Consider the following 15,302-nt stretch of genomic DNA (forward strand, 5'->3'; position numbering starts at 1 on the left):
GAAGATATATGGCAAAACTGCTGCATCTTTTACTTGCAGTAAAGTGAAATAGGAGCCAATCACTTCAATTTGATATATTCCATTAAGGAGTGCAGTTTGAGTATTTTGCTGGCCCCTTTTTTGTTATTCAGAATTTTTACTTTTTTTTTTTATAAAGCCATTAGGTAAAGGGTTTGTATTAATATTTTCAGTCTTCATTTTATGAGTTTTTATTTTTACTATTTTCAACAGAAACTTTTGGCAAGATATCAATATATTGCTTCAAAATGTTAAATTATAACTGAGATAACCTGTTTCAATGAAATTATGCTTCTAGTTCTTAATACAGGTTGAACATCCCTAATCCAAAAATCTGAAATCTGAAATGTGTCAAAATCCAAAACTTTTTGAGCATGGACATGATGCTCAAAGGAGATGCTCATTGGAGCATTTCAGATTTTGGATTGTCAGAATTAGAGATGCTCAGTGGGTAAATACTTGGCAAATATTCCAAAATCCGAAGAAAATCTTAAATCTAAAACCTCCTGGGTCACAAGCAGTTTGGATAAGGGATGAGCACCCTGTAGTACATCTTTAAATTAAGGAAAATAAAATAAAAATTATAAATTAAGTAAAATATTTTATGAAAAATATGAATAAAATAACGTAAAAGGATTCAGAAAATTTTCTTACCTCTGAACAGTAGTCACTAACTCCTTTTCTTTCTTTTTCTGGCATATTAACTGTGTCTCTTTATCTTGACACTGCTTTTTGATCTCTTCAAGTTTTTTTTCTGTATCTATCAAAGCCTCTTGTAAATTCTTATTTTTTTCTTCCAGAATCTGCAGCTAAGGAGAAATGTTTTACAGTTCATTACACATGAAATATTAAATACGCTTCTATTAGATACTGTTACTGTGTTGGCAAGGATTAACAGACTTGTAGGTAAAAAAAAAAAAAAATCACACTGTATTTTATCTAGAGTATTTAATTCTCCATCTCCTCCTCTGTGTGAAAGGCACCTAGAAGAATGGAATTACAAGGAAGAGAATGGGGTTAGAAATTTGTAGAAGACCAGGAAAGGTTAATATTCTCATTTTAAATTTATTTTACTTTTAATTGTAATAAATATATAACTCTATACTGTCTTAACAATTTTCAAGTGTATGACAGGTTGAGGTTCAGTACATTCACATTATTGTGCAACTAATCTCCAGAACTCTTCATCTTGCATAATTGAAACTCTATTATCAATTAAACAACTCCCCATCTATCCCTCCCCACATTCCCTGGTAACCAACTTTCCACTTTCTATCTCTGTGATTGAATTCTTAAGGTATCTCATTAAGTGGAATCATACAGTATTTGTCTTTTTGTGACTAGCTTATTTCACTTCACAAAATGTCCTCCAGGTTAATCCATATGATAGCATGTGTCAGAATTTCTCTCCTTGTTATGGCGAACAGGATTCCACTGTATGTATATACCACCTTTAGTTTACCCATTTATCTGGTCATGGACACCTGGGCTACTTCCACCTTTTGGCTGTTGTGAATAATCATGTTATAAACATGGGTGTACAAACATCTGTTCAAGACCCTTAATTGCCACCCCAATGGATGTTAGGTATTTTCTTACATATTTTCTAATACCCATTGCCCTCTGTTCCTGCTCATGCAACCTCCTGCAGTCCTTAATTTCCTTCCTGACTTTAATCTTAGTTTTTACAACTTATAAATTAATGTAAAATAAACAGAGAATGCAACATAGGTCTTAAAGTATGCAGAGTGACACTTCATAGATTAGACTAATGATTCTTGAGAGGGGGTAATTTTACCCCCAGAGGACATCTGGAAATATCTGTTTACATTTGGGGTTTGGGATAAATGAGAAGGAGCACTGCTATTGGCACTTAGTGGGTAGAGGGCAGATATGTGGATGCAGAAGTACACCCTTCAATGATCAAGGCAGACGCCTGTAACAAAAAATTATCTGCCTCCAAATGTCAATAGTGCCGAGGTTGAGAATCCCTGGCTTAGAACAACTTTGGGAAGAGACTGAAGAGTAGATCTAGTGGATTTATAAATAAGGTTTCAAGAGAGTGGCCCTCATCTGAGTCAGGAGAAAGACTCTGAGGTATTGTTAAGGAAAAAAAAAAAAGGAAAAGTCAGAGGAATGAATTGAGGTCATAGGTCAAGGTATAAGAAAAAAATATATATATAAAGGTTAAGAAGAATGAAGAAAATATCTAGAAAGATAGTCAACAAAAGGTCTTGTTGGGCCTTGGTGAATCCTAGAGACTGTGTTGGAAAGCGCCAGAACTGGGGGTGTGTGCATGCATGTGTATGGGGTAGGGGTTGGCAGACTGGTTTAGAAACTAACTTCTACAATAGTTAAGAGAGTTACAATACAGGATCATTAGGAAGGTAATCACTTATTAACTGACAAGAAAGATCTACTTATGCATGCTTAGATAAACAAAGTTTCTTATTAGAATTAAGTCCCCAAAACAGCAATTAAACACATAGATTTAACTTATAGTTAGCCAAATTTCTAAAGAGTCAAGTTAACATGTTTTCATGTCATTTAAAGATAAGCATTTTATTTCATGTTACCTGTAGACTCTGACTCTGTACATCATCTAGAGTTGGAAGATCAGCCAGATACTTTTCCAAGGTCTCAATTCTTCTCTGCTTTTCTTTGTTTTGTTCGGATTCCTTCTGGCATTTCTTTTTCAGACTACTGATGTATCGATCTCTAGTTTTAAGCTAAAGAAAACAATTATGAATCTTCAGTAGTTTTCAGTCATTAAAAGATATAACACTTTAATAACTCTTTAATATTAGACTTTAATATTAGACACCGTTGAATTCACCAACAGTTTCAGGTTATAGTGAAGGCCACTAGCAACTCAATTAAGATTTACCTTATTTCATTCTAAGATTTACACTCGCCAGGTGTGGTGGCTCACACCTGTAATCCCAGCACTTTGGGAGACTGAGGTGGGCTGATCATCTGAGGTCAGGAGCTTGAGACCAGCCTGGCCAACATGGCAAAACCCTGTCTCTACTAAAAAAATACCAAAAAAATTAGCTGGGCGTGGTGGCACATGCCTGTAGTTCCAGCTACTTGAAAGGCTGAGGTATAAGAATCGCTTGAACTGGGGTGGCTGAGGTTGCAGTGAGCCGAGATTGTGCCACTGCACTCCCGCCTGGGTGACAGAGCGAGACTTTGTCTCAATTTAAACAAACAAACAAAATAAGATTTACACTTAAAAAAATTTATGTCACTGAAATCAAGAGTTTAGGGAGTATTTGCTTTTACCATGGATGGCATCCTATAAATTGCCATCAACCAGGGGGCGGTAGTAACATAGTTTTTATTGCCTGCACATGTGCAAATTTTGTCAAGGCTGTTCATATCTTTGTCATTTCAATATTGTTATATACATGTAGAAACTATGTGTTGAGTTTAAATGATGTCTAAAATGCCTAAACAATGTTACATTACAATTTAGTATGGAACAGTGTTATTGGGTGCCCAGACAGGCACAGAAAAAAAGCCTTTGAAATCAGTGAAGTATTCATCTCTGAAGGAATGACTCCGATTTCTTAGTTTTTCCATAGCTATACCCAAACGCTTTACGGGAACTAAGAGAGGAAGATGCTGCTACAAGTAACTGAAACTGTTTTGTTACTAACAGACTTGCAAAGAAATTGCTTATAGTGTACTAAACAATGCAACTAAAGCTAGAAGAATATACCAAATACTTAGGGGCAGATAATGGACTAGTGAAACCAATTCATACCTCAAGCAACACTACTGTTTAAGGCACTGTGTCATAATTGAATTTGCAGCATATTTTCTTTCTAAAAACCATAAAATAAAAGTGTCTTACTATTGATGTCATTTTGGGATTGATAAAGTATGGTAACTGAACACATGTCACACATGATAATGATTCTAGTAAATCCCAATTTATATAGGCTGAAAGTCAGATTTTCATGTACCTTTTACCCCCACTACATGAAATATACCATCTTTAAATTTCATATCTCATAGTCAAAGCTCTTTCATATTTACTCCTATTTACCTTAAATTACCAATCTTCCAACCATTTAATCCTCTTTTCAAACTTACAGGGTTCTAAAATATTTTTACAGTGTTTTCCCATATTCACTGGGAAAATAACTGGCAATAATTAGCAGTAAGATGGATTATTCTTTCAAATTTTATTAAAGCTAACACTTGTTCACAGTCTAGTTTCTTTCATGTATTTTCTAATTTCTTTCAGGTCTAATGTATAACAATTTTTAAAACTTCATGTGGAAAAATTATTCATTTCACCAGTGACATTAGGATCTACTTATGACCTTTGGTAAGCAGCAACACTGGTAAGACCAACACATCCTATTATTTACTGGGGCTTTCTTAATCAAAGGCAAATGTGCTGGTGTGACAGTTTACCCTGCGATCTATCAGAATGGAAAACCTTACATACTGTTGGCGACCATATAATACAATTCCCTTTTTACAGATGAGGCCCAAAGATCTTTAGTGACTTAACAAGTCACAAAATCAGAAGTGGAATTTGAATCTAGATCATCTGACTGAAAATCAACTTTCTTTCAGTTCTTCCTTATGACTCATTATCAGGTTCTTATTTTAGTAACCAGCTGTGCTTGGATTCCCCATCAACCAAGCCTTGCTCTTGCCTTAGCAAATGACCCTGTACATTGCAGAGGTAAACATGATAAACCAACCTACGTTTGCTTAATGCTCTCTAACTTGGACTTAACTGTCTAAATGTCTTAAATGTGACAAAATGATGCCTCAAAAAGCAATGACTGGAATAGGTCTGTCTGTGTGCAAAGATGTCCTATTTTTCTTCCTTTTGGTTGGCCAACTCTCTTTGCTGTCATGTCAAGCTTGCTTCCCTTGATCACAAATTGCTGCCAACACTCTCCTATGGGACACTGTCTCTGTTATTTGTTGGTCACATGTTGATCATACATATTCATTGGGTCTTGGGTTTTTTTCAGCCTGCTCACAGATGACAAGCTCTTTGTTTTGTTTTTTGGTGTTTCATGTTTTTTAAACTGCCAAGTTTTGTGTTGTTCCATACAAATAGAGGTTACTGAAGTCTGAACTGCATTAATTACCTCCAGATAAATGAGGTGTCACTAATAAATCTTCTCTATTCTATTAATACAAAGCTAAGTTTTTATTTTCAAAGAGGTATGACGCAATACTGATATCATTCCTAGAAGGTAATAGGAAGGACATGTTTTATAAGAGGTTCACAAACAGTTACTTTTCTTTATTGTCTGGCTCTTATAAGAAAGAACTCAAAAGGTAACATTATTATTACCACATTGTTTTTTCTGTCATAGAATCAGTTTTTGATAAGGATTACAGAGTAAATGCCAAAAGAAACAATATGATCCAATCTTGTGTGGACCCAAAGTGCTGTTTGTTTAGTTGATTTGTTATCAACGAGCCTGCTCTTTCTAATCTATGCACTCCCTTCAAGAACTCAAGTCACCTCCATGTGCTCTGACACAAACTCTGCCCTCTACATTTATCCTCTCTCCTCAAATTTCTCTGGTGTATACATTTCCATTCTTAATTGCCTCACTCCCACAGAAGCTACTCCTCTTCTTTTCCAAGAGTAACTCTACCATATTTGCATCTCTTACCAACCCTTCCCTATGTCTCCTAGGAACTTGCTCCATTATGCACCCACTCTGACATCTTTGATCTCTCTCTCTCATTGTTTTTTCCCTAGTCTACCTTACTGTTTTCTCTCCCATCCTGGCAAAAATTACCTGAAAGAATTCATTCAATATGCCAGGCACCATGAATGGTGCTACATACGCCACAGAGACACATTCAAATACAAACCCCTGCCTTCAAGGAGCTTAGAGAGAAATATAAAAAATAATGATTATACAAATTGGGTTGAGCCCTGGAAAAAAAGAATAAAATGCTATAAGCATATGAAAGGAGGAGTAGAAGGGAAAAATATTAAGCTAGATTTGAACAAATAAATAGGTGACTTGAAAGTGGGAGAAAAAAATAGCCAAGTATTTGCCATGCAAAAAGGCCGCTCTGTGTAAAGATCCTGATACCAGAAACAAAGCCTGAGCTGTCTGAGCAACTGTAACACCCAGTGTATCAATCCACAGTTTATCAGAGGAAGATTGGCAGAACCTACGGATATATAATTAGGCAATGTGTCTCAGGCCATGGGAAGAATTTGATTTATATTTTAAAGACCTGGGGAGTAGTGTCAGCAAGATGGCAGAAGAGCAAGTCTTGAACTCTCCTTCCCCAAACCAACATGTGGATTCAATTAAAAAAACAATAAAACCCCCAACATAGACAAATTCCCTTTTTAAGAAATCCAAAAATTAGTCAAGAAGCTATTGTACTCTGGGTGAATGCAAAATCAGCCACATAGAAGCAATCAAGGAAATGTAGGACACCTTCTGTAATCCTACCCCCAATACAGCATATGATCAGAAGGAACCTGCTGGGAAAGAAAATAGTTGGATCACACATCCAACATCCCAACTTTTCTGGGTGCTGTTCAGGAGACTGGCTTCTGCCTTGCCTATCTTGGAACAGTAATAGGACCATGACACTCTTGCTGCCTGGGACCAGTGAGATCAGACCAGTGAGATCAGAGATGATAGTTTAGGCTAGCAGTTTCCAGAGTCCACAGCCCCAGCTCATCACACAGCAATGAGTGAAGAAACTCCAGATTCAAGTTTCTCCCAGTACAGGGAAAGCAATGGACAGAACACCCAACAATCTGACTTTTCAGAAGTCTGGCCAAGGGACTGGCCGAAATTCCACTTGTCTGAGTACTGATGGGACCTAGAATACTCCTAAAGCCTGAAGGATGCTAAGAACAAAAATAAAATGAGTTAAACTAGTACAAAGATATGAAAAGCCACCCTCTCTGGCCAGACTAATTAGTGAGGGTCTTCTCCTGTATAAGACTAGTCTGTGAGGAGTGGAAGTGATAGCTATTTTATAAAATATACAAGTATCAAAGAGTGAGGAAAAATTAACACACAGGGAAGTATGTCCAAAACAAACAAAATAAATCTCCTGAAACCAAATCTAATAAAACCAAGATACATGATTTGCCTGAAAGAGAATTCAACATACCCAACATAAAGATGCTCAATGAGGTCAGGAAAACAATGCATGAACAAAGTAAAATTTCAACAGAGATAGGAAATACTTTACCAAACAAATCTTGGAACTAAAAAATATAATAACTGAAATAAAAATTCACTAGAGAGGGTCAAAAGCACTCTAGATCAAGCAGAAGAAATATGCAAACTCAAACACAGGTATTTGGAAATTATCAAGTCAGAGTAACAAAAGAACAAGGAATAAAAAAGTAAAGAAAGCTTGAGAAACTTAACACCATTAAGCAGACAAATATACACATTGTAGGAGTCCCAAAAAAGGAAGGGGGTGAAAGGGAAAGAAAGCTTATTCAAAGAAATAATGATTAAAAACTTCCCAAATATGTGTGTGTGGGAGGGAAAGGCAAGAGGCATGGGGAATGGACATCCAGATCCAGGGGACCCAATGGACCCCAAATAAGATGACCCCAAAGAAAATGTACAAAGACACATTTAAATCAAATTGTCAAAAGGCAAAAAGAGAATTCTGGAAGCATCACAAGAAAAATGACCTGTCACATGCAAGAGAACTCCAATAAGACTATGAGCAGATTTCTCGGAAGAAATTTTGCAGAGAAAGTGGGATGATAAACTCGCACTGCTTGGGCACTGGGGAATGGGGGTAATTTTCAACCCAGAATAATGTAAGAAGAAGTGTTCTTCAAAAATGAATGGGAGTGGCTGGGTGTAGTGGCTCACACCTGTAATCCCAGCACTTTGGGGGGCCGAGGTGGGTGGATCACCTCAGGTCAGGGGTTTGAGAGCCTGGCCAACATGGTGAAATCTTGTCTCTACTAAAAATACAAAAATAGCTGGGCGTGGTGGCACGTGCCTGTAATCCCAGCTACTCGGGAGGCTGAGGCAAGAGAATCACCTGAACCCAGGAGGCAAAAGTTGCAGTGAGCCAAGATCACATCATTGCACTCCAGCCTGGGCAAAAAGTGCAAAACTCTGTCTCCAAAAAACAACAAAAAAAGGAGAGATAAAGATTTTCCCACACAAACAAAAGCTGTGATATTATAGTTGATTACCTACCCTTGTACTATGAAAAATGTCAAGAGGAATTCTTCAAGTTGAAATAAAGGGATGCTAAACAGTAATACAAAAGCATAAGAAAGTACAGTCGTCCCTTGGTATATGGAAGGGATTGGCTCCAGGACACCTCATGTATAACCAAATCCACACATGCTCAATTACTGCATAGAAGACATACAAATAGTGAACAGGTATATGAAAAGATGCTCAACATCACTAATCATCAGGAAAATGCAAATCAAAACCATCTCATGCCTGTTAGGCTGGCCATCTTTTTTCTTGAAAAAAGAAAGTAAATGATGGCAAGGATGTGGAGAAAGGGGAACCCTTGAACACTTGGTGGAAATGTAAAATGATACAGCTGCTATGGGAAACTGTATGAAGGTTCCTCAAATAATTAAAAATAAAACATGATCAAGCAATCCTACTTCTGGATATTTATCCAAAAGAATTGAAACCAGGATCTCTGAGCAACATTTGTACTCCCATGTTCCTAGCAGTATTCACAATAACCCAAGATGTGGAAACAATCTAAATATCCAGCAATAGGTGAATGAGCGACATAAATGTTATATACACACACAGACACACACACACACACATACATGCACACACATACATACTTGTGTGTATACATACACACACACACACACACACAAAATGGAATATTATTCAAACTTTGAAAAGAAAGAAATCCCACCATTTGTGACAAGATGGATGGCTCTGGGGGATATAATGCTAAATAAAACAAGCCAGTCACAAAAAGGCAAATACTATATAATTCCACTTATATGAGATAAGTGAAACAGAGAGTAGACTGGTAGTTGTCAGGGACTGGGGAGCAGGGAAGTGGGAGTTACTCTTCAATGCATATAAAGTTTCAATTACATAAATGAATAAGTGCTAGAGATCTGCTGTACAATATCATGCGTATAGTTCTGAATTATACACTTAAAAATTTGTTGAAAGGGTACATCTTGTATTAAATGTTCTTTCTGCAACGAAAAGAGAAAATACAATGGGATGGCATAAATTAGTTTTAACCAAAGAAGTAAAATGACTGGATCCTTTGTTGTTAAAAGTTAAGTCCTTTGAGCTATCAAGAATGGATTTGGGAGGATGTGGAGAAACTGGAATTCTCAACACTAGTAGTGGGAGTATTAAATGGTACAATCATTTGGGTAGTTTCTTGTAAGTTAAATATTGACTCTACAAACCCAATGAACCAGCAATTCAACTACCAGGTATTTATCCAAGATAAATGAAAACACACATACACAAAAAATCTTGTACAAGAACGTTCATAGCAGCCTTATTCATAATTTCTCCAAAATGCTAAAAATCCAAATATCAAGAGGAGAATAGATACACTGTGGTATATCTTTATAATGAAAAACACCACTCAGCAATAGATAGAAACTGATACATGTAGCTATAAAAATAAATCTCAAAGATACTGAATAAAAGAATATATACCATGTAATTTCATTAATATGAAGTCTATGAAAAGTCAAAATTATACTGATAATAATCAAAAAGCACACACACACAACACATTTTCTTTATCGATTCATTGGTCAATGGGCATTTAGGCTGGGTCCATATTTTTGCAATTGCAAATTGTGCTGCTATAAACATGCATGTGCAAGTGTTTTTGATGTAATGACATCCACTCCTCTGGACAGACACCTAGTAGTGGGATTGCTGGATCAAATGGTAGTTCTACTTTTAGTTGTTTAAGGAGTCTCCACACTGTTTTCCATAGTTGTTGTACTCATTTACATTCTCATCAGCAGTGTAACACACACACACGTGCACACACACACACACACACACATCTAGTGTTCCTGTCTGTGTATTTGGCTTTTAGCTTCTTATTCTGAATCAGGGGCTTCAGTTTAATAACTTAAGTTGCATCATTATTAAAGATAGGCCAGCTTCATTTACCAACACTTTATGCCCAACATGACAAAAAAAATGAAATCATAGATTCAATAAGGAAAAGGAGAACAGTTATTTGGTGTAGGCAATTAATTTTTTAAAGATTTTACTTTTTGTTAGAAAGACATACAAGAGCATTTCTTTTTTTTTTTTGAGACAGATCTGTCGCCCAGGCTGGAGTGCAGTGGCGCAATCACGGCTCACTGCAAGCTCCGCCTCCCGGGTTCACGCCATTCTCCTGCCTCAGCCTCCCCGAGTAGCTGGGACTACAGGCGCCTGCCACCACGCCCGGCTAATTTTTTATATTTTTAGTAGAGACGGGGTTTCACCGTGGTCTCGATCTCCTGACCTCGTGATTCGCCCGCCTCGGCCTCCCAAAGTGCAGGGATTACAAGCGTGAGCCACCGCGCCTGGCCACAAGAGCATTTCTATCCTCAAAGAAAATCCTTGGATTTCTGCAGATAGCAGAGGGCTTCTCAAAAGTTACTACAAAATTAATCACCTCCACATAAATGTATATATAACCTGGCATGACACCTGACAGGGTAAATGACAGACAAATAATTATATGCTGAGGAAATGTTGTTGACCTAATTCAACTTTATAACAAAAACTTACTTTTTCCTCTAGTTTCTTCTTCTCTTCAATAAATAGGCTTAGTCTTTGTTTGAGAAACTCATTAAGTTGTAAAACTTCTTTCTCAGTAGGTGCAAGCTTTTGCTCAAATTCCCCTTGTTGGGAATGGGAAACTGATTCCTCTGAAAATGGTGTCTGGAGTGAAGTGTTCTCATATTGTGGCTGTTAGGAAAGAAAAAAAGGAGGTAAGACTTTAAAAGTTTGTCCTTAAGCTGATTAGCAACTTCAGCAAAGTCTCAGGATACAAAATCAATGTACAAAAATCACAAGCTTTCTTGTACACAAATCACAGACAAACAGAGAGCCAAATCATGAGTGAACTCCCATTCACAATTGCTTCAAAGAGAATAAAATACCTAGGAATCCAACTTACAAGGGATGTGAAGGACCTCTTCAAGGAGAACTACAAACCACTGCTCCATGAAATCAAAGAGGATACAAACAAATGGAAGAACATTCCATGCTCATGGGTTGGAAGAATCAATATCGTGAAAATGGCCATACTGCCCAAAGTAATTTATAGATTCAATGCCATCCCCATCAAGCTACCAATGACTTTCTTCACAGAATTGGAAAAAACTACTTTAAAGTTCATATGGAACCAAAAAAGAGCCCGCATCGCCAAGTCACAAACAAAAAAAAAAAGGGGAAAGGATTCCTATTAAAAAGGTCTGGAAAATGGTACCATATGTAGAAACTGCAATGGATCCCTATTAATTCAAGATGGATTAAAGACTTACATGTTAGACCTAAAACCATAAAAACCCTAGAAGAAAACCTAGGCAATACCATTCAGGACATAGGCATGGGCAAGGACTTCATGTCTAAAACACCAAAAGCAATGGCAACAAAAGCCAAAATTGACAAATGGGATCTCATTAAACTAAAGAGCTTCTGCACAGCAAAAGAAACTATCATCAGAGTGAACAGGCAACCTACAGAATGGGAGAAAATTTTTGCAACCTACTCATCTGACAAAGGGCTAATATCCAGAATCTACAATGAACTCAAACAAATTTACAAGAAAAAAACAAACAACCCTATCAAAAAGTGGGCAAAGGACATGAACAGACACTTCTCAAAAGAAGACATTTATGCAGCCAGAAAACACATGAAGAAATGCTCATCATCACTGGCCATCAGAGAAACGCAAATCAAAACCACAGTGAGATACCATCTCACACCAGTTAGAATGGCCATCATTAAAAAATCAGGAAACAACAGGTGCTGGAGAGGATGTGGAGAAATAGGAACACTTTTACACTGTTGGTGGGACTGTAAACTAGTTCAACCATTGTGGAAGTCAGTGTGGCGATTCCTCAGGGATCTAGAACTAGAAATACCATTTGACCCAGCCATCCCATTACTGGGTATATACCCAAAGGAGTATAAATCATGCTGCTATAAAGACACATGCACACGTATGTTTATTGCGGCACTATTCACAATAGCAAAGACTTGGAACCAACCCAAATGTCCAACAACGATAGACTGGATTAAGAAAATGTGGCACATATACACCATGGAATACTATGCAGCCATAAAAAATGATGAGTTCGTGTCCTTTGTAGGGACATGGATGAAACTGGAAAACATCATTCTCAGTAAACTATCGCAAGGACAAAAAACCAAACACCGCATGTTCTCACTCATAGGTGGGAATTGAACAATGAGAACTCATGGACACAGGAAGGGGAACATCACATTCCGGGTACTGTTGTGGGGTGGGGGGTGGCGGGGGCGGGGACAGCATTAGGAGATATACCTAATGCTAAATGACGAGCTAATGGGTGCAGGAAATCAACATGGCACATGGATACATATGTAACAAACCTGCACATTGTGCACATGTACCCTAAAACCTAAAGTATAATAAAAAAAAAAGTTTGTCTTGAACAAATGTGAAGAAATTGGAAATGAAGTATAATATAACAGTACATATAGGCTATATGAACAGACACACCTTGATTTAAATTCCAGCTATCTTGCTTCCTAGTTATGTACCATAATGAAAGCAAATTACTTACCATCTCAAAACCCCGGTTTTCTCATCTCTAAAACAGAAACAATAAAACCTACTTTGCAGTGTTTTTTGAAGAAAGATAAAGTATGTAAAGTTTCCAGCATATAGGAGAAACTTCATGAAAGAGCTATTATTTGATTTTAAAAGTATACTTCAACATGTAAATGGTACAGTATATTCATTAATCATATAGAAGTGAAAGTTCTACGTAAATGAATAAAACTAAAGAAAAATTTCTTCACAGGTAATCATTTCCAGCTAATACTAAATTCAATATGTATTAATCGAATGTTTCTCTAACTAGAAAGTAAGATCTATGAATCAGGGATTCTTGTCCATCTCAAAGTGTCCATCTTATATTCCCTATTGCATAGAAAAAATGGCACAAAATAAGTACTCACAAAATAATTGTTGAATGAATAAATGTATTATTGCTTCTATGAGCAAGGCTTTGAAGGAAATTCTTTTCAAGGGGAAGATATTCCCTCTCCCCCATGTAGGATAAAAATCTGCAAGAGGAAGGCAGGAAATACAAATATTCCTTCAAACAAATCAGCATGTGGTTAAGTGCTGTAAAAAGATATCAACAAAGTACTGTAAAAGCAAAGAAAGAGGTTATTTTTCCATTTATTTAAAAGATATTTACAAAGCACATACGTTAGGCATTGTGCTAGGTGCTGGGGATTCTACAGTTAATAAAGTAAGATCCCACCAGTTTAATGTGTCATACACAAAAAGACCAAAAAAAGACAATGAAACTAAGTGCTAAGATAGTTACACGTGCAGTAGCTAAGGGAGGGTGTTACAGAAGTAAATTTGAACTAGGCTTTGAAGAACTGATACTTTCCCAAAAGGTAAGCATGCAATTCAACCATTACATAAATAGCATTTATCATGTCCAGGCTATTTCAAAGATGGCAGACTCACCCTTTACAAACTGAAATTTTAATCAGAGGCATGAGAAGCCTTTAGATGATTGTAATATAGAACTGAATAAATATGGTAGCCAAATAAAGGCCATGTTAAGTACAAAGTATTGGGAGGAAGTAGGATACATGAAGACATTGAGCGAATGAGGAAAAAGGCTTTACTGGAGAGGTGGCTTTTGAGACAGATTTTGAAATACAGGGAGATTCTGGCAAGAATGGAAAAAGGAACAGGCATTCTAGAAAGAACATTTTTAAAAAGGTTAAAAAGTATATACAGAGAGTATCATGTCATGTTTATAGGTTACAAGTGGGCGGAATAAAAGGGAAAACTTACAAATCTAGGTTGCAACCTTCCTGTAGAATTCCAAGAATTGTGAACTTGGCTTTGTAAATCTCTATATTCCCCAGCATTGTCTAGTGTCTAGACTCTCAGCAAGTCTGATGAAAGGGAAGAGATGAGAGGAAAAAGACATGACAGTGCTAGAAGAAATAGGACAAAGCTAGATGCAGTGAACAAGATTCTCTGAGAATGAATATGGATGTTATCATTTAAAGAAATTATTCTAACTAATTTAGCTGAAAAGAAACAAGGAGCTGAAATAGAGCATGGAGAACAGAATGAAGAAACTGGAAGCAGGGTGAGAGGATTTAGAGAAAATGATTGTTTAAAGATATAAATGGAAAATAAATGTTAAAGATAACCAAGGTTTAAGATTTTGTCTAAGTAACATGGAAGATATCTTCTGGGCAAAAGTAAATATAAAGAAGAACAGTAGGTTATATAGAAAAATAGGTTATACTTAAGCAGATATACTTAATATAATTAGAGTCTATGATTATTATTTCATTTGAATATACAAGTAGAGATGGACATCAGGCAGAAAGGTAGATATGGAACTCAGGAAGATGGCTAGGCTATGAAACTATAAAAAGTTAATACAGACTTCCAGTTTCTAGCCCGGCATGTAAAGAGATCAGAAGTCACCACTCAGTCCTAAAAAAATAAAAATAAAAAGCTGAAAAAACTGAAATATCAACAAGTCTTCTAAAGTCTGTGAGAGAAATGAGGTCACAGGGCGAACTGCTGCCTCCAAAACTGGAAAAAAAGGATAGGTAGAAATGGAGGATCATAACCTAATAATGCAAAAACCCATTAGCAGAAGAGCCAGGGTGGGAAAATCTGTAACTAATGAATTGCTAGAGACTTGGAGTAGATAAATCTGAGAGTTAAAAATTCCATGGGGACCCAATCATACGGGAGGTTTCCATATGTCTGTGAGTTTTACCTCCAGTTCTACAAGATCATCAGTGAGTATCAGAGAAAAATCCCATCCTGTTTCTCGCAGGGGGAGGCGAAAAGGAACCATTTAAAATATGCCAGAGCATTCTGTTCTTAAAAATGCCTGCCATCAGGGGAAACTATTTTACCAGAGCCTAAACTGCTGGGGTTTTATCAGAGCTTAACCTAGTTGGGGTAAAGGAAATAACCCAACTCCAGCCAACTCCAGCCTTCCGCATAAAGGAGGGTTAATACACAAATCAAGCTCCTTTGGC

The 15,302-nt window shown here is 36.8% G+C and overlaps 2 protein-coding genes across 22 annotated transcripts in view; one reads left to right on the top strand and one right to left on the bottom strand.

Annotated features, from left to right (window-relative positions):
* The window catches only part of CEP85L (centrosomal protein 85 like), a 217,013-nt gene that overhangs the window by 20,381 nt on the left and 181,330 nt on the right, over positions 1–15,302 (bottom strand). For all 6 annotated transcript variants that reach the window (XM_032157756.2, XM_058435518.1, XM_032157774.3 and 3 more), the window contains 3 exons: positions 10,779–10,958; positions 2,595–2,747; positions 673–827 (listed from right to left, as the gene is read on the bottom strand). In XM_032157756.2, the coding sequence (XP_032013647.1) occupies positions 673–827; positions 2,595–2,747; positions 10,779–10,958 (488 nt within the window). The remainder of the gene's footprint in view (positions 1–672; positions 828–2,594; positions 2,748–10,778; positions 10,959–15,302) is intronic.
* Positions 1–15,302, top strand: part of PLN (phospholamban) — a 99,209-nt gene that overhangs the window by 13,763 nt on the left and 70,144 nt on the right. For 12 of the 16 annotated variants that reach the window (XR_009212469.1, XR_009212477.1, XR_009212475.1 and 9 more), the window contains one exon: positions 4,274–4,357. Coding sequence is in view for 3 of the 16 variants with exons in the window: in XM_058435522.1 (XP_058291505.1) it covers positions 4,348–4,357 (10 nt within the window). In the remaining 13 variants the exon portion in view is untranslated. Of the gene's footprint in view, positions 1–4,273; positions 4,374–10,864; positions 10,982–15,302 lie in introns of those variants that run through there. The other 4 variants (XR_009212476.1, XR_009212473.1, XM_058435525.1 and 1 more) reach the window with 2 other exon arrangements.

The sequence above is a fragment of the Hylobates moloch genome, unplaced genomic scaffold (assembly GCF_009828535.3).
Source record: "Hylobates moloch isolate HMO894 unplaced genomic scaffold, HMol_V3 SCAFFOLD_2, whole genome shotgun sequence".
Lineage (NCBI taxonomy): Eukaryota > Metazoa > Chordata > Mammalia > Primates > Hylobatidae > Hylobates > Hylobates moloch.